The 21,761-nt window shown below is 47.2% G+C and overlaps 2 protein-coding genes across 7 annotated transcripts in view; one reads left to right on the top strand and one right to left on the bottom strand.

Annotated features, from left to right (window-relative positions):
* WDFY4 (WDFY family member 4) overlaps window positions 1-21,761 on the bottom strand; it is a 236,835-nt gene that overhangs the window by 56,733 nt on the left and 158,341 nt on the right. Inside the window, exons 46-50 of the mRNA XM_084634805.1 lie at window positions 20,792-20,877; window positions 19,594-19,656; window positions 4,296-4,338; window positions 2,372-2,491; window positions 1,272-1,389 (exon numbers count right to left, since the gene is read on the bottom strand). Coding sequence (XP_084490931.1) covers window positions 1,272-1,389; window positions 2,372-2,491; window positions 4,296-4,338; window positions 19,594-19,656; window positions 20,792-20,877 — 430 coding nt within the window. The remainder of the gene's footprint in view (window positions 1-1,271; window positions 1,390-2,371; window positions 2,492-4,295; window positions 4,339-19,593; window positions 19,657-20,791; window positions 20,878-21,761) is intronic.
* On the top strand, window positions 9,035-15,649 carry LRRC18 (leucine rich repeat containing 18). Of its 6 annotated transcripts, none has more exons than XM_084634802.1 (3): window positions 9,035-9,326; window positions 11,336-11,472; window positions 14,767-15,649. In XM_084634802.1, exon 3 carries the CDS (start codon window positions 14,774-14,776, stop codon window positions 15,542-15,544), a length of 771 nt encoding a protein of 256 aa, XP_084490928.1. In that variant the 5' UTR covers window positions 9,035-9,326; window positions 11,336-11,472; window positions 14,767-14,773; the 3' UTR covers window positions 15,545-15,649. The 6 variants fall into 6 exon arrangements, with proteins under 6 accessions (XP_084490928.1, XP_084490929.1, XP_084490926.1 ...); XM_084634803.1 differs by having other exon boundaries at window positions 9,036-9,326; window positions 14,770-15,649; XM_084634800.1 differs by having other exon boundaries at window positions 9,036-9,326; window positions 14,674-15,649.

Below are 21,761 nucleotides of genomic sequence, written 5' to 3'. Positions count from 1 at the left end.
TACATGTGATTGCACACACCTTGAATGTAATACCAGAGGGAAGCACAGGCCCTAAAGGGTCTATGTACCTCACCCCATGCCCCTTGATGTCTCTGGGGTCCTTAGTTGCTATTTTGTTGCATTTGCAAGAGGGTTACCTCCACAGTGATCAGCTACGTGGCCACATAAGGACGGGATGGAGTCCCATGTAATCCCTATGGCCTGGCAGATGATGCAGATACCACGGTGACAGGTGCCTTAACATTAGTGGAGCTAGATCCCGAATGCCCTCCTCCTTCCATGCCATCCTGCCTGCTCCTGCTCCATCCCCCCAGTGCTTAAAGTGTGCCAGGTCAAAAGGGGCACAGACCCGGCACACTTAATATAAAATGTCTACCTCTGAGCCAGGTCCCTGGGGGGGCGCACATTTCAGCCCTGCCTCTCGGGGCACAAGCAGCCAGCCAGGGCTGCTGCAGGAAGCAATTCCCCCCTACCCCCAGGGGCCAAAGATATTCTTGGGGGTGAGGGGGTAAGAACCTAGCAGCTAGGGGGTTCCTTCCCCCTCCCTCCCCTCCCTTCCTGTGAGGCCTTTACCCTTCCCTTTCCCCCTCCATCCCTGCCTGGGAGGGGGAGAGGGAACCTTGCTTAGGCCCGCCCAGCCTGAGAGGGGGCTGAAGAACCCCAGGAGCTGCAGGGGGAGCAGCGATGAGGCTGGAAAGGGCAGAACGGTTGGAGAGGTGGGGGGAAGAGTTGCTGTGGGATGGGGGACAGGCAGAGATGACATTGTTTTCATTTTAGTAGAAAATGACAGACCCTCCTCCCAGCGCACAGACCTTTTTCAGCCCGTTTTAAGCCCTGCACCCCCACCCCCATTCTCTCCCACATCACTCTGTCCCCCAGCAAAGCCCCACTCCCCAGGGGCCAAATTGCCTCACTTCCCCCAATCCCCCACTGCAGCTATCAGACAGGATGCCTGCAAGGACCCTCACTGGGCAAGTGGCCTCTGCTGCTAAGCCCCCGGCCCAATACTGGTCTCTGGCCTGAGGATGGGGATGGGACTTAGCAGTGCAGGACACATCGGGATGGGGGACGGGATGGGGGACAGGATGGGAGTCACTCTTCATAGCAGGCACGTCCCAGGAACCCAAGGCCCTCTCTCATCTGACTCTGCCCAAGCCCTGAAAATCAACTGGTCCTCCTGCAGGAGACATCTCCCTAGGAATTAACCTAGCGCCCAAGGGGTTCAGTGGGAGCTGGATTTGTGCCTCCCGTGATTCTCCGAAAGCACTCACCTTCGCTCTTCTCCACCTCATGGTAGCGCTGGATAAATTTGCGTTTCCTTTCCAGTGTCTGAGCTCCCATGGGCTTGGAAAGGTCTCGGAACGTCTGGGGGCTAGCAAGGTTCAGCATCTGCAAGGCAAACGTCGGGGGGGGGGTGGGCGGGGGAGCAGCTGAACTCTCCTAGAATCCCACTGACCAGGCTCAGCTCCGTGACCTGCCTAGCTGTGGTGGCTCAGGTGTGTCAGCCACACCCACAGCCAGGGGAATTCACTGAGCTCGGTGCTCACCCCTTCAAACCCGGTGTGATGCCCTTGCCAGCATGGAACGCCTCCCCATTACTCTGTGGGAACTACGTTAACCTTGTGCAGGAAGTCAGTATGGCCACGGCAAACTGGGAGATGCATCACAGCTAAGCCTTGGGCAGGTATAAGCTGGTAGAAATGACACCCGCAGTTCCTGGGGAAAGGGGATGAGCTCTGCCTTCAGAATCACCCCTTTGCTGGTTGGTTCATGGAGTGACTCCAGCATATAGTGCAGAAACCACAGCATATCTGCCTTTCTGGGCAGAGGTTCAATGCTACCAACATCCCCCTCCCAAGGGAGAGGGAAGGATCCTTGGAAGCAGAGGGCGTGTGCCTCCGAGAGCTCAGTGTGTGCAAGGAGCCTCCCACCCAGAGGGTACATTCACACTGCAATCAGGACAGCACACGTAGGCATACATGAGCTAGCTTGGACTGAGCTAGCTCGCAATACATAGCTATGGAGCCGTGATGACACAGGCCAGCTGCCCAGGTCTGTAGGGTCCCAGACGATTGCTGTGTAGATGTACCCAGACTGGCACAGCCTGCATGAAGGGACAAGTGGCAGTACTTGCTCTCAGGGGAGCACAGGGCCTGCTCCCTCCATAGCCCTTTGGAGGGGCAAGAAGCAGAAGGGGTCACAGTCCTGGCCCTGTTCTGAGCCCACTCTCTGGCACAGTCCGGCCCTGGCTCGAGACCTCAGGAGTGGGTTCTAGAACTAGGCCCACCCCAGCGTTCACGTCAGTGAAGAACGCTTTGCATGGCTTCTACTGCAGAAAGTACAGAAAAGCTACTAAGCATGAAGAGCTCACCTGGGAGTGGTAATCAGCCAGGATCCAGGGGAACACGGGGTACTGCATGTAGTCATTGTATGTGCGCCCGGCCAGCGTGTTCAGGTACATCAGGTAGTCAAAGTTACTGATCTCTCTCTTCTGCCATATCAGGGAACAATCATCACAAACCCCTCCTGTGAAGCTGCTCTTGGCTCCATGTTAATCAGTAAGAGCCAACCCGGCGCAGGCTAAACACAACTCATTAGCACAGCCAGTTGGGACATGGGAATGTTTTTATTGGTAAGTTAAAAATTTCTATTTTCTCCAAAATTTTTCTTCACAAAGCTTTTGGGTTTTTGGTGAAAAGCAGCAACAGAAAAAATTGGTGTATGGGTTTTCAATGGAAACATGAAAATTGCCTTCAAAATTGGGCATTTCCAGCATAAATTTCCATTTGGACAAAAAAGCCAGTTTTCATTTAAATGTTTTGAAGAAAAAATAGTTATCAGGTCTACTCGCTACCCATAGCCACTGCATGATTTTTGGTCTTTCAATTTATTGTGAATGGTGCCAGAGTGACTGTCCTGGCAAGTGAAGTCCCCTTACTAATTCACAAAACAAATACAGCCTGGAAATTGACAAGGCAAATTTCCCACACATTGTCCCCTTGTCCCAGTGTGCACAGGGCAAAGTGCCTTGAATCTGACCTGGAGAGATCTCCTCTCTGGGTGAGAGGGGAGTTCATTCTTCTTGTACACCCAGATCTCTGTGCTGAAACGCCAGCAAGGGTGCCAATTGTAATGGTAGCTCTTGTGATGATGATTATTAATATTTATGTTGTGTTAGCACCTAGGGGGCTCAATCTGGGATCAAGGGCATGTGCTTTGCTAGGTTCTGTGCGCACACACACACAATCACTGGACATCTGTGCTCCAGAAACTGGATTGAACCCACCAGCTCATTTCACATGCATTAAAAAGAGCTCTCAGCTGGTAACAATGCTCAGATGGTAGCAATGCCCATTGGCCTGGATTCTGAGCCATCAGAGACGGCAGCTGCTTTTAAACTTTGGAAGCATTCTCAGAACTCCAAGGAGCCCCTGTTCAGCTGGGCCACAGTGTTATAAATGCTATAATCAATCAGCAACCTCTATTCAAATCAGCACAAGCCTACATGAGCCTGCTACTATTTTATAATAATCAGTTCACCAAAATGTTAAATAAGTTTTCTCATTAGATCTTCTTCAGACTATGTAATTTGCATACTGGCTGAAACCACTAAATGCTCTAGTGGTATATGTATGTAATAGGCTACTGTATTACTTTCATATGGTTTGATGGAGAGCCAAACACACACAACTGTTTTATTGTTATCCATGTGCAGGAGAATCCTGGCCAACATCCTGCAGAGCCAAATGTGAGATAGCCCATGGATTTCTACACTGTCTTCTATGGCCATCAAGATCTTTATCAGAGGCATGTAGCCACTGGAAGCTACAGTCCAGGTACTCAGCTGGTATAGGACAATGTCACTCCAGTGAAATCAATGGAGCTTTGCTGATTTACACCTGCTGCAGATCTCCTTCTACACATCCCCTCATCTTGACTAGAGTGGCCATCTTAGGCATCACTGCAGCAAAGAACTAATGCCCGAGGTCCATCTAGCCTGGTGTGCTGTCTCCAACAGTGGCCAGCAATAGCTGCTTCAGAGGAAGGTGCAAAGAACCCTGCAATAACCCAGTGTGGGCTAATCTGCACTCCATGAAGGGTCTCACCCCAATCCCAATAGTGAGAGCTTGACTCTAAACCCTGCAGGATGAGGTTTGTCTTTTTAGCAGTATTGTTGGGGTTCCTGGTACACTGCAGTAGGGCAGAGAGAGTTGGTCCATCCTTTTCTTTCCTCAGCTAGGTACTGACATGGTTTTATTAATCAGAGAGTTAGCCAGAGATCTGTCTACATTTACCTGCCACTTCTGGAGCATTGTCTTTTCCCCTCCCGTGTTCTTCCTGCATGAAACAAAGTTTTTATTGTCACCTTCAAAACCACTGGAGAATGATTAAGAAATTACATTAATATTCCAATCCCTCCCCCGCACCCCAACTTCCTTTGAATAGGCTTTGCTCATTAACAATTTGCTCATTTCCCAATCAATCTTCATATAAATATCTGCTTTCCCACCCTAGCCACTTTGGACCTAGAGCAGTTCTGAAAAAAATGGTTGCCAGGTTTGTATTTTTTTAATAATGGGGAAAGTGTATTTGCCCATCCTTGTCCTCTTCATTCTCATAAATGCTCAGCAACTTTTGTTCAGTTTTTTTTTCTAAATAGCTCTGAAGAAGTTGGGGAAATTTCAGCCTTAAAGGTGAAAGCATCAAAAGTTCTCAGCAAATTAAAATAAGGTGTAGAATATATTTAAATAGTGGGGTGCTACCAAAACCAAGTATGTTGTTCAGTAGCAGTGCCCTCAAACTTATTACCTTGGGCTGTGCTCTTGTCAAATCCAAAAAGTTAAGTAGGGTAGTGCCTGGTTGGTTCTTGGACGGATGTCACCTGCCAAGGGGCGGCCGTGTGGTACTGCTGATTCAGTTGGGCAGCAGGGGCTTTTTCTTAGGAGCACATTGCCCCAGCATGGTGATCCTCTCAGAAACAGAATTACTAACTCTCCAGAAATAAAATCAGATGTTCTAGCTCAACTCCAGCTATGGGCTTGCAACAGGAATTATTGGGTGAAGTTCTCTGGCCTGTGTTTCATGCGAGAGGTCAGAGTAGATGACCATAATGGTCCCTTCTGGCCATAAAATCAATGATCTAGGAGAAAACCTAGAATTTTCTACTTTCACCATCACTTTTTATTTAATGAATTATCAGGAATAAATCCGTGTAACATGACCCTAATGATTATATAATTAGAACCAAGCAATTTATTTTGTCAAATAATTTATTCACCCCCAAAAATACAGCTTTGGGTCAAATTTGTCAAATAGTTTTGGCAAAAGAACAGAACAGAAACATTTTTACATTTACTAAATAAAACATTTTGATTTTTGTTTCAAAATGGGGTTCTGTTAAAAAATAGCAAGATTTAATCCCCCCCCAAAAAGGTAAAAACACTCTAAAAATAAATGAAACATTTTGTTCAGTGTGAAATGAATTTTTCCTTAGACCGAAAAATCAATTATTCACCCAACTCTCTCTCTATCATTATCTTGCTGTATAATTTCTATTGGACAAGCTAATGTCTCAGAATAAGGGTATTATTTTCCCTGTTGCTTAGGCAATGTTTTTAGTGCAGATTATGGGTTAATCTCTTTGAACAAACAATAAAATCTAGTACTGATTCTGTGTCATGACCTAAAACTCATACACCTCTTTGTGTAATTCCCCTGCGTGACCAGCCAATCAGGTTAAGTTTATAGCAACCATGCACACAAACAACAAGCGTCATTCACATCTGATACGGGAGGATGGATCTTGGCTCTTTGCCCTAAAGACAAGAGGGTAAATGCTGCTCTCCGTTACATGGTGTAAATCAGGAGGGACTCCACTGACTGCAGTGGGATTACTTTGGATTTTCACCACTGATTCTGAGCAGAATTTGGCCCAGGAATTTAGGAATTCTAAAGTAGCAAATTGGGGTACTATAAACACCTGCCATTTGTCACACAGTTCTTACGTTCCTATGTGTAGGTTTTGCAGAGTTTTGTGCATCGCCTCAGCTAGACTTCTGAAAACCCCATAGCACATTCTGGAAGGGAGGAAAGCCTACTGTATGCTACGAGAGGAGTTAAGGAGCTTGTCTGTGGTCAGGTTATGAGGCTGTAGGGGGATTGGATTAGGGAGCCTGTCACGGAGGGATCAGGTTGGGTTTTAGCTGCTGGCAGGCAAGATTGGATCGACCTGCTTCTCATTGGGGTGGATGAGTTAGCAAGGATGCTCAGGATGCTGGCATTAATCGAGGGTCCATGGTGAACTCATTGGTGGGGAATTCTGAAGGAGTTCTGCAACGTATGAACTTGCTGCACCCCCTCAGTCCTTCAGAGTTTTAAAGAGGCACCTCTGTGGGGGGGGGGAGGGTGGGTTAAAATATAAGATATTGCAATCAACTGGCCAAGTGTACATATATTTATGTGGGTATGCCACTGCCCTCTAATGATGGAAACAGAACTGTTCAGCTGTGTGTCATAGGCTCTATATTCCTAACAGCTAATGGGAATTCTCTGAGGGCCACTTAGACCTCTGCCAGTGCCACACAGTTCTAAGTGGTCTCTGCAGAACTTAAAGAGATTGAAGAGTCAACAATGCTCATGAAGGTATTCAAGGCTAAGTCTAGATATTCCCACCTCAAGCATATCCTGTTGGGATGCAGAGGGCTAGACTCAATAGCCCCTCCCAGTCTCAAAGATTCTGGAATTCTGTGCCAGAACATGACGACTCACAGAGGTCAGAATGTTGGCCACAGGCCTGGGATGGTCAAGACAATTCCTCCCACTTTCCTGACCATCTTTCATCAAACAACGTGCCTCCAGCCAATACCTCCTCAGCTAACACAGCGGAGGCTGAGAGTAGATCAGCAGCAGCTACCACACAGCAGTGAGTGCACTTAAAACAAAACCCAGGGCTAGTGCCAAAAAGGAAAAGGGGACAGGAGCTTTATAAACATAAATAGCTGAGGGGTGAGTTTACCTGGATTCAACAGAAGTGTCCATCTACTGTATGCTATTTCCAGGGTGCTGACCACTGTAATATCGGAGCACCATGTATGTGTGCTCACGATGATTTACCTTTGCCTGGGCCATCCATGGAGTGATTAATTAATCCCTGTCCCATGAAGATCAGCCTCTGGCCTCACTCAAGTTACAGCCAGCCAGAGCTCTCTGTGCATTAGCAATGGGTGAAGCTCAAAAGATTTCATCAAAGCTCTGGGGTAAAATTCTGCCCTTATTGAAGTCAATGGCAAAACTCCCATTGATTTCAGTGGGGCCAGGATTTCACTCCTGTTGTTTTTACTCAACTATCTGAAATTCTAAAGTCTGCAAAACAGGGCAGGAATTCTCATAAGCAGCAGCTTCCTTGAGGAATTTCCAGTATTTACCTACTCTGCATTGGGTTGAAAATACTCTATGAACAGACCTTGCCCTGGAGTATCAACAATCCAGCTTCTGCTCCCTGCACCAACCAAGAAGAGCAGAGGTGCAGGGAAATAATTGCTTTCCCTTTAAAGTTAGACAGCTTTTCCTCAAGCCTTAGCGAGGTTCAGTTTAGGTGACACGTGGGCAGTGATGCAAGGTTGCTGTTTGACTGTTCCAGTTTACCTGTCCCTGATATTCTTCTACCACTCCAACGATGGTGGGAAAATATGAAATATGTAAATAATAAGAATTTAGGAGCTTGAACTTTTGTAGCACCTTCCACCCGCGTATCTTATAGTGCTTTATGAACATCAGTCAGTTTAGCCTCCCAACCCTTCCCTGAGCATTAGGGAAATATCAATAGGTGACAAGACTGTGGCTGTATTCCTGAGGTGGATAGTGACTGCTCTGTGCCTCAGTTTACCTCTTCGCAAAATGAGGGTCATGCTATCGACCCACCTCACAAGATTGTGGTGAGGCTTAACTCATTTTGGTCAGACTGTGCTGAGACCCTGGAATGGTACAAAAGTATATCTTATATTTACAGAATGCCTTTGACACCACAGGCCTTTTACAACTTATACAGACATTGGGGTACCTTTTCCACTACTGAAATGTAGCACCCAGCCAGAGTGCAGAGAAGCACAGGCAGTCAAATATATTGGGTACACTGTAACCAGCAGTGAGATGGAAGCAGACTGTTTTCACCAGTGTTGGAACTGGTCACGCACACCAGCATTAACACGAACCCTTTTCATGCTCAGACCATCCTGGGATCTTTAATGACCACAAATGTTTCAAACAGTTCCCTGGTTTTACACCTCAAGTGAAAGACAGCACCTCCGGCAGCCCCTTGCACCACATATTTAAATCAGAGCTATTTCTTTTCCCCAGTGATTTATTGGTTCCACTTTGAAGCCATCATACCCGGCCATGGAAAACACAAGCTTGTTACTCCAGGCGTAGGAGAAGAATTATGGTAAATTCACACGTCATAACAGGAGAAGATCCACTAGGGAGTCATGGTGGAATGAATAACTCCATTCCGAGGGGATCAGAGGCAGCTGCATACGGACAGCAGCTCATACCAACTACTGAAGCACTGGGGTTACTTTGTGGTCATTCTCTCTGCCATGTCTACTCCCTGCTGTGTCTACTCGCCTAGCTGGGTTGCCATGGATCGACATAGGGGATGATATCGTAAGTGTTGTAAGATCAGAACTACACACAGCAAGCACCTGCACTACAGCAGAGTCTGATGAAATGGCCAAATAACTGAAACCCACAACTAAAGCACCCAGCTAGCAAACAGTTCGATCCACTTCTACTTTCCTAACCCAGTTGTAATGGTCTCCTTCTCTGCATAAATCCAAATCTGATATTTCCAGGACGTGCATGCTGCTGAGTCCTGTCCGGCTCTCGTCTGAACCTGCACGTTGGAACAAAACATTATGCTAATGATCTCCAAGGACCTGGGATTCCAGTTGCTTAGGAACAGAAGTTTCACAGGCTGTGGAAGGAGAGTTGAATAGGGTGACACTGTAGCTGGGTAAGTCCTTCGAACCCCTCCTCCCCCCTGCACGCACACACGATTTCTTGAAAGGTTGCCGTTTAAAAAAAAAAAAAAAAGGAAGTCGCACTTTAGAATTTACAGGCCTGCGAAAAGCAAATCTGCCCAGGTTTCCCCTGCACACTGGGGTTTTATTTACAAAACCTGGGAGAAGGACTAATTCACTATTCAGAGAAGACTAGATAGAAGACAACTGCACACTGACAGAGCATGGAAGCTCATTCTGCTGCACAGACAAAGCAGGCAGCTTGCGATGTGTACGCATCTGGAGTAGATGCTTCCTAGGTGCCAGCCGGTAAGATCTCATACAGCTCTATACAGCAGCGTTGCAATTCCAGAGACTTGTTTAGATGAAATATTCTTTACTTTTTTTCTGGGGGGGTGTCAGTGTTTGTGCTGCAGGTTAACAGGGTTGTTCTGAATAGGGTGACCAGACGTCCTGATTTTATAGGGACAGTCCTGATTTTTGGGTCTTTTTCTTCTTTAGGCTCCTATTACCCTCCACCCCCTGTCCCAATTTTTCACACTTGCTGTCTGGTTACCCTACTTCTGAAGAAGTGTGGAAAATTAAGGGAATTTAAAGGGAGCTGCAGTTCCTGCTTGCTAACAGAATCCATTTAATCTAAGCCAGTCCCTGTTAGCAGAAACTGTGTTTAAGAGAGTCAGTGAATTAATCTCTCCTTCATATTACGTTGTAGCCGACAACAAATAAACAGTACACAGGAAAATGAATTCTACTATGATTTGCAATACCTGCCAGCTAGTGCGTGAAGGGCATAATGCAAAACACAAATGGCACCTGGTTTGGCTTTTGATCGTGTATCAATCTCAGGTTGGTCTATAGGCCCAGTCACTCTCGTGTCTGGGCAAAAAGCAAACAAAAGGTGTAGCTCTGAGCCACCAGATTTGTAGAGAATGGGTAGCTCGGTAGCTGATCTCTTGTATTTGGCAAGTCTAAGTTACAGCACATGAAAGAGAAAGGTTTATCCATGGGCTCCCTACCCGTATGGCTATTATTTATGTAGCACTAGCCATGTAATCCAGTTATGGATATGTCCCCTGCCCCAAGGAGATGAACTAAAATCAGCACAGGAAGGGGGATGGGAAGAGACCAGAGAAAATGGAAAGGAAGGAGTCCTTAAAAGTCCTGAAAGATATGTACAGCTGAGTGAGCCTAAGCAGGGTCAAGTGGTAGCTAAGGTCAAAGGCAGCACAGAGAGGCAGGGAGCAGATATGCACCCCGTGGCATTTGTGGGAGATGAAGGAGTCTTGGTGTAGAGGAGGAGTCACTGCTGCAGCCAGAGAAAGCGCATTTATTGAGCGAGCTCCAGAGACCAAGCCAGCACTGGCTCAGGGAGCCTGGTGCGGGAGGAGACTCTGAAGTGGGGAGACCTCTACAAAGTACTGTGTGGGAGGCGACTGGGCAGCGGGGCTGATCCCCAGAGTGTTTTTCTGAGAAAGGGGAGACTGGGGATGGGGCAGCACAGAGAGCATCAGGACCAAGAGAGGATCTGAATTCTCCTGGTGGCTGGGGACAGTTCAGCTCCCACTCACCCATCAGAGGGGTCTAAGCAGCTATGTCATATACCTGGCCCTGCACAGGTGCGTAGGGGCTGGGAAGGAACAAGGAGTCCCCACCCATTACACACCCTGCATGGGAGCCAATCAGTCAGAATCATAGTCCCAGTGCTTCAGGGAACATAAGGTCTTTCCCCTCCCTGCACCACCCCAAAGGAGGCAGGGCCATGGTTCTAACCTACACACACACCTTATGCATCGGGTACATCCTGCACATCACCGTTCTGCATGCAACAACGGGGAGACAGGTTGGACAACCCGGAAGCACAACCCCCCTAGGCAGCACAGCTCTGCACCATCTGCAAACTCAGCCCTGGGCTTTAAAGGCCCAATCTAGCCAGGGAGTATGGATAAAGGGGGCTTTATGGTCAGGAGCTTCGTTGGCAAGTCAGCGCCTCCAGCAGTGCCGCCTTGGCACAGGTTCCACAGTAACTCAGAGGGAGAACACCAAGGGTGGGCAAAGAAAGAAAGTTTGCTAAAAGAAAGGTCTGCTGTGTTCCCGAGTCTTTGTTCGGGTGGCAGGGCATGAGTCTCCAGCCCGAACTCTCCGGCTCCTCCCCGGGAGTGTAATTGTGATATCCAATATTTATAATTAACAGCCACCACAGGCTGGCCCCTGCCATTCCTGAATTTTTAATGTCAATAGCTAAGGAGTTGGAGCCATTTTATTCAGCTCGAACCAGTCCCAGACGTGGCTAAACAAGCTCTCATTATCTCCAACCGCAGACCTCCCGCTGCTAATTAGTTTACCACCATTGCGGAGAGGAAAGCTTTCCATCCCATTTGAGCTGCCTCCTCACCCCAGAACTTCAGAAGAGCTCTAATGCTCAACCTTGTTGGCGGGCTTGGAAATCACAATTGTTGTAAGTATGAAACCCAGCCACTACGTTACTTCAAAGGAAACGTCTCTCAGAGAGATTCCAGACGCTTCCTGGAGCCAGATCCTGTGGTGGAGATGCACACGGGGCGGGGGCGCGGGGGGAGGAGAAGATGATATTGCCTTTTGATTGAAGCAATGATGGGCCATATTTTTCAAGGTGCCTAAAGATGCAGATAGGCACCTAAATACCTTTACAAATCTGAACCAGAGTACAACCCACGTTAACCCAGTGTTTGTCTTTGTCCCCCTCGGAATCACACAATGCAGTTTATGAGTCAGCTGCTTCCTTCCAGCGAATGCAGCTGGTTTTTTAGCTTGAGCAATAGAGGCTTATGCATCCAGCCCCCAAAGGTCCCAAATTCAATCCCTACAAATGACCCAGCCAAGGACATCGATGCACAGGCACCCAGAAGGGTTAAACTGGATTCATTATTCAAATAACAGCCCCAGCCACCTTGCCTTCCTCACTCAGGTTCCCTCTACTGTTCCCAAGTCCCCCTCCTAGAGCATCCAGGGTCCTGGTACCACCCCCTCCTAGCCTCTCCCCAGGACAGTGCAACTTGGGCCCAGAGCTTGGACTCTGAGGTGTTATGAGTAACACAGGGAAGGATGAGGCCAAAATTCATCCCCTACCATCAGTGGAGTGGCACTAGGGATGAACATCACTGTGGTTATCCTAATGACAGGTTTCAGAGTAGCAGCCGTGTTAGTCTGTATTCGCAAAAAGAAAAGGAGTACTTGTGGCACCTTAAATTTGTTAGTCTCTAAGGTGCTACAAGTACTCCTTTTCTTTTTGTGGTTATCCTGGGAGGAGAGATAGCTCAGTGGTTGGAGCATTGGCCTGCTAAGCCCAGGGTTGTGAGTTCAATCCTTGAGGGGGCCATCTAGGGAACTGGGGCAAAAATTGGGGATTGGCCTGCTTTGAGCAGGGGGTTGGACTAGATGACCTCCTGAGGTCCCTTCCACTCCTGATATTCTATGATTCTATGACATCATCCCTTGTTCCCCTTGGAGATTAACTCCACCCCCTCCCTCCTGAGAACACCAATACAGACACCTTGATTGCTGGGATATGGGAGACCAGAGTTTAAGTCCCTGCCCTGCCATTGAGTTCCTGTGTGACCTTGGGCAAGTCCCCTAGTCTCTCTGTGCCTCAGTTCCCCATCTGTACAATGGGGATAACAGCCCTGCCTTAGCTCTCAGGGGTGGGTAAAGATCAATGCAGTAAAGACTACCATGGTAGAGAAGCACAATAGATGGATAGAGTGATGGGTGTGTATGGGGCTAGACTGATAAAGGCACTGAAATCTATCTAACAACATTAAAAATAAAAGCGGTCGAAAGATGCATTCAACTCTCAGAAAGATTGAAACCCAGCACTGTTTCCCGAACTTCCCGAAGAGTCTGTCTCACTTCTGAAGGCCTGGCAGGGCGCGGGTGACTGGCACAGATACCCTGCCTTTGCATTATTTTGGGCTACGGCATATAATTGAAAGGAGCCGATATGTCTTATCTCCAGTCTGAGCTCCCCCTTGATGTACTTGCACATGATTAATGAGTAGCCAAAAAGCCTGAAGGGTTTGTAATGAAGCCTTTCTAATGGAGAAGTGTATTGTAGACAAATCCATATTGCTTCCCAAACAATCATTCATCAAAGCCGTGATTTGACTCTTTACAATTAAATGCGGGAGCACCCAGATCAGCTGGAGATTAGCCAGCTGTAACCTGTGCTCCTCTCAGCTCCCCAGCAGCTACAGTCACTGTCACTCCTTGCCAATGAATTCTCCTATTTCTTTTACTGCTGATGCATATTGTTAGTTACCTTTGATAGCCTCACCTACTAATAACACCTCTGCGATTGCAGTGTATTAGCAGCCACCTAGGCCTCCATTCAGCAAAGTCCTGTCCTTTATTATGGGCTAGATTTTCAGAAGCACACCACAACTGGAGGTAGATTGGATGTTCTACCTTAGGGTTTTATACCACCAACCATCACCATAGTATCTGGGTGGAGAGGCCTTTGGAAAATCTGCCCACCAGTGTCACAATCGGTGCAGCCAAAGGTTTCCATTGACTCCAACGGGCATCGGACCAGGCCTTATAAGGGTTTTATAGCCTTTCCTGTTGCCCTTCTGTAGCATCACCTCTCAGCTGATATCAAAACATTTTGAACTGCTAGGACACACTTTCCTGTGCTCCCTAGGGGTACGCTGTACCTGCAGCATCCCTGCTCGGCAGTGCCCTCTCTCTGCACACAGGAAGGGCAGCTGCGGGTGCTGTTTAAGGAACACAGACATTCTTTTCTTTAAAAGTCTCTTTTATGGTCCCAAGGTAACAATTTCATTTTAAAGCATTAGATCAAATTGTGTCTAGATTTATGTTGGCTGTTGCACTGTTATAGTCAATGGAAACGGGAAGGTGTACAAAATAGCGCCGGATTTAGCTCTGTTTCAGAGTAACAGCCGTGTTAGTCTGTATTCGCAAAAAGAAAAGGAGTACTTGTGGCACCTTAGAGACTAACCAATTTATTAGAGCTCTTAGGATTTATATATATTAGGATTTAGCTCTGTTATTATGTTTACTTTGACGACAACTCAAGGCCCCCATTCAGCGAAGCTCTTAAGCATGTGCCTAAAGTACACAAGTGCTTTGCTGAACAGGGGCCTCGGGCCCAATCCTGGTCCCTCTGTCCAGCCTGTGTAACCAGGCTGCACTGAGGCAAGAGGGCGCTGCTATACACCTGCCCTCAAAGGGGTATGGCCAGTTGGTCTCTAAAGCATCTGATCTAATTAATACCCTTTTGGACAATATGTTTTTGTGAGGTGAACAAGTGCCCCCTGGGGGCTGGACTGAGACCCACCCCTCATTTCACGCAGGCCACGAAAGAGCTAATGGGTAGCAATCATTTTTATTCCCTATCAGCACAGGCTGGACTGAAACCAGCACCCTAGTGGTGAAAGGCTCCATAGTCCCTATACTCCATCACTAAAACCCTGGGACACCACAGACCAGTGGTTCAAAACCTCCTCTGCACTGGGTCATGACCCCGACACCTATGTGTGACATTGCTGGGACTCATGCCCCCCAGATGGAGAACTCATGCCCCTAGAGAAATGTTGTGACTCTAAAGAGTCCAGTGGTCATGTGTTAACTTCTAATGAGGTCACTTTTTATTTCGAACCAGGGTTTAACAGCCAGCAACCTCAGAAGATTTCACTTGGGCCCCTCCATCTGAATACTCCTTACTGACATAAACTGACGCACTTCTCTCCCCCAGCAGAAAAATGGCCAAGGGGAAAGCAAAAGGCCCCAAGGGGAAAAAGATCACCTTGAAAGTCGCCAAAAACTCCATCAAGATCACGTTTGATGGAAAACGCCGCCTTGACCTGAGCAAGATGGGCATCACCACCTTCCCCAAGTGCATCCTCAAGCTGGCTGATGTGGACGAGCTAGATCTGAGCAGGAACATGATCAAGAAAATCCCAGACTTCATTGAGAAGTTTCAAAACCTGCGCTGGCTGGATTTGCACAGCAACCAGATCGAGAAGCTGCCAGAGACGATCGGCATGCTCCAGAACCTCTTCTACCTCAACATCTGCAACAACAAGCTGACGACCAGGAGCCTGCCAGTGGAGCTAAGCCAGCTGAAGAACCTGCGCACCCTCAACCTGGGCTTGAACCAGATCGACAACCTCCCCACCACCCTTGGGGCCCTGAAGGAGCTCCAGGACGTGGGCCTCTTTGACAACTATCTAACGACCATCCCCAACAGTGTAGCAAAGCTCCCCAAGCTCAAGAAGATGAATGTGAAGAGGAACCCCTTCCCCCAGCCAACAGAGGAGGAACTGTTAATCGACACCATCAAGCGCATTGAAGCCCTGTACTTGGTGGATGAGAAAGACCTGTGTGGCCCCTGTCTGAAGAAGTGCCAGGAGGAGAGGGACAAGCTGAACAAGCTGAAGAACACGGTGCCCACCTCTCTGAGGAAGCCAAATTTTTCTTCCCTCATGACGCCCAACTCCACGGCAAAGGATAACCAAACAGAGTGGCGGTGAAGAGGCAGCATCCACGGGTCACACGAAGGTGGCAGTGTTACACAGAGTCTGTCCATTCGACTCTTACAGTGTCCAGCCCAAACCAATAAACGGCTCTTCCCCTCACCACAGTTCTCTTCATTTAAGGGTTTGCTTGGTGTTAGGTGGAGAGGACCTGCTGTTTCTCCTAAACCAGTGAATGGGCCCCAAAGCAATAGAAGTGCAGAAAAATAAAGATGAAAGAGCATGCTTGGTTCCTGGCTTTTACTTACTATGAGACACCATGGGCCAGATCCTGATTCCTGTCCCCCCTGCTTTGAGCTGCTTCAACAGAATGAAGCAGGAAGCAGCTGCCTGGGGATTTCTGCAGCGTAATGAAACCTCCAGGTAGCATAAGGCTCCTGCAACCCTTCTTCCCCCATCCACCAGGGCCAAGAAACTGCTCCATCCAGCCTATCACCAACTGCCCTCAGTCCCCTGGAGGGCTGTGACCAGTTGGCATGACTTGGAGAACCTTAGGCCAGACAGGCATAAAGGTTGCTGAAAGTTTCCTTTATGGCCCAGAGCTGTACTGGGCAGAAGGACTGGTCTCCAGGATCTGAACCAGTATCTACTAGTTTTGTACAAGATCATTGTACATAGAGAAACCTTCCTCGCATCTCACTTCTGGAGAGTGCAGGCAAAGCTGGATTCTTTGTAGTCCCACTCCATCTGTCTTCTGGGGGCAGGGACTCTGTAGGGCTGAGGGGAAAGCAGAGTGGACAAGCCTATCATGTGAAAGTGTCACAAATCTTTCTCTTTAGGAACCACATAACTGCCAGTGTGCTCCACAAGACAGCCCCTTGGATCTTCCTGGGGACTTGGGCTGTGGAAATTCTCCCCAATGAATAGCACTTGGACCCAACAGAGATAAACCTCAGACTCTCCTGTTGCCATAGCACATGCCCCAGAGCTGCATCTAAAGGAGAATCTTCACTAGCTGTTAACAGTACGGGGCCTATGATACAGTTTCAATTCTGTCCACCAGCAGTCAGTACCGACACAGACACTAGTCAGGAGTAATTTAGGTGTGAAACGCAATGCATAATGATACACAATTCTGACTCCTTGACTGTAATCAAAGAGCCACATTCTTTGCTCAGACACACAAGCAGGTCCCACGGCCTTTCAGTGCTGGATGCTGCATCCGTGTATCAGGGAGCTGAAATATTTATCACAGACATCACAACTGGCCTCATTTCCCCTCGCACGGCTTCCCCATCCCCCATTCACTTCCAAGCTGTCACAGACTCACCTCCTCCCTAAGGGAGAGGGGCAGGAAATAACTCCCTTCTAGCCCAAAGTGTCTTCTGATCCTTCTTTAAGGTGCATTGTATAGTGCCCATAATCCAGGTCCCTCTCTTGCTCTGGCAATCTCGGGGTGGCTGCAGGTGAATTTACAATCTCACCCCCAGTCCCAATCCTGGTGTCCCCATGGTGTGTTTCTCTCTCTTACTTGCTCTCTCTCTCTCTCTCACACACACACACACACTCTCACTCTCTTTCACCTCTGCACAGAAATTAACTTGCATTCTTTGTTGCACCTTCAGGGCATACCCTGCCAACAGCAGGCAGACAGTGACATACAGGTGCATTAGACTAGTAGATTATCAAAGCAGCCAAGCCAAGCTGTCCTTGAACAAGGTGCTGGCTAAGGCCACGGCGACATATGGGAGGTGGCAGAGAGTTAAACATATTTAAATGAAGAATAAAATGGGGTGGGGTGGTGTGGAACTGCTCAGTAGTCTAGTAACAGCCCATTCTGGAGGGAGTAAATTGGGACTCCTGGGTTCTACTCCCAACTCTGGGAGCATTGTCTAGTGGTTAAGAGCACTTGACTGGGAAATGAGGACCCCTGGGCTCTATTCCCAGCTTTCAACTACTTTAATATGTTACATGAAACTGCACCTTCATGCCTCAGTTTCCCCAATTTAAAATGATTATTCCTCTCTCACAGGGTGTCGCAAAGCATAATAATTGATAAAGCCCTGCAAGATTCCCAGGTGGAGAGGGCTGCATGAGTAGCAGGCGATACTGCTATCCGATGTGTGTTCATTACACAAGCATTCAGGGGCAAGGAGGGAGAGTCAGGTCCCACTCCGCAGCTTGGCTGAGACAGCAAGGACTGGGGACGCTGTGGAAGCAGCATGTCTATCCCCTGGGGAGGGAGGACTTTGTGCTCCTCGTGAGGGACCCCACCCTCTGACTCAGGAATGACACCAGCAAAAGTGAAGATACAATGAACGCATGGAGTTCTTTGCCCTCCACTTCCCAGAGCAGAAGAGGCGATTATGTAGGCCACTTACTACAGGGAGGCGTTTCCAGGTAGGAGGATGTTCTCTCTAATCCTCCGCTTAAGCATGTGGCGTCTGGTGTCTCCCAGCACACACTACAGTGTGGCCCAGAGAGAGCTGTGCCAGCCCTCCCCAAGCTTCTAGCCCCGCTCCTCAGAGGGGACAATGTAGGCGAGGTCCTCTCCCCTCAAGGGGATAACATTCCAGCCAGATCCCCATGGAGACTAAAAACCCTTTGTGCTTAGCTGTGCTTCCAAGATTCAGAACAGGCAGCATCAGGCTCCTTAAAGCTCAGCAAAGATAAGGCCTAACACAAGTTATACCTTTCTCGCCTACCAGTGAGCCCAACTCCAGCCCAAAGGTCATGAAGACAGGATCCAGGAGGGCTCGGAAAATTACTGATCGATGAGTGCTAGGTAAACATAGGATAAATCTATCCCTATGGCACCAGACCTTGGGCTGTTTCACTCTGTCTAGAGATATCAGTCGCCTAGTACTGCGGAATGTGCTGCTCCACACTGAATCTAGGATCTTTTTTGGCTTTCCCAGAGACACAGATGACTCCCAGCAGAGCTCAGCCTGGGCCAGGACTGGTGGTACTTGTCTTAAGCTGCCTTCTCACTCTGGAGTGTCAGCTTTCAAGTCCCAAAAAGTAACTCTGTAACTGTAAACCTAAAACCAATGATCTGAGAGTAACCAATGGAGACACCTATGTGAGCCTGACAAGGACCAGGGACGACTGCTCAGAGAGGCACAACCTACCCCATTCATCTGATGATGCTCATGCCCCATGGTGATCATTTACATCTCAACACTGTTAACTATTTGGGACCCCCCACACACACACACAACGTAAGAGTTGTTCTCCCGGCTCTGCACAAGCTTCCTGTTCCCTTCCAGGAACAGCTTAAGCCATTTGCTATGCCTACAAAGCTCTGTGGGGTCTGGGGCCCAGTGACCTGCATTAGAACCTGGGTGGAGGAAGTAATGGAAGTGGCTCTTCCTGAGAGATTTCCAGCCCAAACAATCTGGTGGGTTAAGAGAAGCATCCAAACTTCTGAGTGTTTATCCGAACCAAAAGGAGCTGCCAACCCATGGGAGGGTCACCCAGGGATACTGAAGATGCAAATTAGGAGCGTAAGGAAGTATTCCTTGGGCATCCAGCTCAAGAGAAGTTCTGGGTACACAGGTTTTCGGGATCAGCACAGAATACTCACCCAGTCACATCACCCTGTGCTTGGAAATAAACCCACTTGGCAAGGGGCAGCACATTGGGATCTCTACTGTGAAGCTATTATAGTTGGTTCTGCAGCATCACTGTGCGTGAGGCACATCTGTCACTGTCTGCTCTAACTGCCCACTAAAGAGGCCATTATGCAGCAGCAGCATTATGGATTAGCTCTCTAACCTCACGTCATTGACTGTCTGTTCCCTGTTCTTCCCCACACTAACCATCCACATAAGAGTTTACCAATAAAGTCATATTAAGAAGATAATCATTATTAATTAACTATGGATAACAGCTACTTAATGCATCCCTCATGCCTTTGTAATGAAGATATTTTACAGCCAAATGCTTTGGGGAGATTTTGGGATGCCTTTGAACACTCAAAATAGGTTTTAAAGGGAACAAAAATGTTGATTTATAGTGTCCTTTGTTAAAGTAGAACTTATTTCTAAAATTACATTTATTGAAGACAAATATCGGAACGATTGGGAATGATTCCGGCTTATTACCTTATATTCAGGGACTCTTCAGTTATTCCTTTTGCCTTCAAAACAGGCTGCAATGAACAAAATCTAAACAGAGATGAGAAAATAAATCAACATGGTCTTTAAACTGGTTATTATTACCTGTAATAATCACTGAGGTTTAATCCCCAAGGATGCCAAAGCACTTTACAAACTGAGGCCCCTTACATTCAGGACAGCACTTCAAGTCAATGGGACATCTGCTGTGTTTAAAGTTAACTAGGCACTTACATGCTGTCCTGGATAGGGATGGACTTCAGCTTAAGAGCTTCCTGAATCGGAGCCTTGAACTGATATTCAGTCAACAAAGATAAGAAGCACTTCATCCATCACTAAAATGCAGCTGCTTCTGGGGTAGAATCTAGCTGCCGGTTAATTGCCAATGGATATAGTATGCAGCATTTTAGGGCAGGTTTCCCTATCTAACTGAAACAGCAAGGTGAATTTAGATAGGAAAAATGGTTCCAAACCTGCAGTTGTTACTTAGGCAAGGTTCCACTGGGGCCTATCCATAGATTTTAAGGCCAGAAGGGATCATTTTGATCAGCTAGATTAAATGATCATAATGATCAATCTAGGCCACAGAATTTCACTTGGGAATTTCTGCATCATGAGCATTTTGCCTTGGTAAGGACAGCCAAATTATACCTAATGATATTACCAGAGCTGCAGTTTTTCCAGACCATCATGGTTAAATTAATGTGGCTGATATAAAAGCAATGTGCAAATCATCCACTTTGTACTCTAATGTCAGCAAAGGAAAATGCCACCAGGACAAGGCAGCTATAAAAGAAAAGCCTTCACTCCTAGACAAAAACGTCACTGTTTAAAAAGTCATGTCAGCTCCATTTATGCCAAAGATTTAAAGTAAAGGCCAGAGAACCAAACTCAGCTTAAGTACCTAATGCTACTTCAAATATTATAAGTAAGAGAAAAAAATCATAATTAATGCTCCAAAAAAATTACAACTCTGCAAGGGGAAAGTGACATTGGCCGGGAGGAATGATGTTTTTCTTGCTTACATGGAACCATCCAAAGACCCAGGAGCTGCAATTTTAGAGTGAACCCTTAGGGTTGTTGTTCGGGAGACACATGTGAATGGGGGGGAATGATGCCACAAGTGTAACACAATACCGGCTGCTGTGACCTCGGTGCTAACGTGCCAGACTTAAGCAGTAATTACCTCTTGAAAGCTTTATTCCTATCGCTGTCATGGAAGACGAGAAACTTGGAATAGCCATTTTTGAAGAATATTTCCAAAGCGATCTCCTGTAAGGATAAACCATTTGTACCGTGAAGACCCCTGATGCAAGGGCTGAGCAAAGCAGAGAGAAACGTATCATTTGCCCAATTTTACACGGTTTTCAGCACTAAGGGCCAATTTTTGTAATGAACTCTGTGTGGGTGGGATCACGGGGGACGACTTTCACAATATTCCCAGTCCAATATGCAAGATCCAATGGACTGGACAGAGTTCAAGAGGCAAATGCAAACTTCAAACCTTTGGCCCATCGACTAGTTAAAACAGGTCTTTTATCAAGAAAGTTCACCCCTTCCTAAACTCTGAATCAAGCTCAAAGGAAAACCTTTGAGACATCTCCAAACTGGGTGGATATTATGCTATTCTTTAGTGAAGCTTTAAGTGATTAAAGTTGCCTTGCCCCCCTTCCCCTGAAAATATTGACAATTTGTTTATAAACCTATTATTTATACTGGGCCAAATCAATTTGTTTTTTCCCACTTGCTCTACTAAATGCATTAATATTATTTATTATCTCCACTGCAATAGCACCTACGAGCCCACTGTGCAAGGTGCTGTACACACACAGAACAGACAGCCCCTGCCCCCAAGTGCTTACAATCTAAGTATAAGATAAGAGGCAATAGGAAAGCAGTGATTGTAATAAACAACTCACAAATGCTCTATGGCAAGTTAAGAGTCTGATTCTGAAAGGACTTCTGGTGGGATTCTCATTGCAAGATCAAGGCTAAAAGAGACTAAACAGAATGGGCAACCTTGATGTATTTCTACTAAAGGCAAAGGAGTTGCAGCCATAATGACTAGAGCCAGTGATTTTTTTTTTTTTTTGGTGAATAGTACATTTATCCAAAAATGCATGGGGTGGGGAGCACTAAAAGTATTCCTATATTCG

The sequence above is a fragment of the Lepidochelys olivacea genome, assembly GCF_965140295.1.
Source record: "Lepidochelys olivacea isolate rLepOli2 genome assembly, chromosome: 7".
Classification (NCBI taxonomy): Eukaryota; Metazoa; Chordata; order Testudines; family Cheloniidae; genus Lepidochelys; species Lepidochelys olivacea.
The sequence above is the reverse complement of the archived record's forward strand: the minus strand, read 5'-3'. Positions and strand labels throughout refer to the sequence as shown.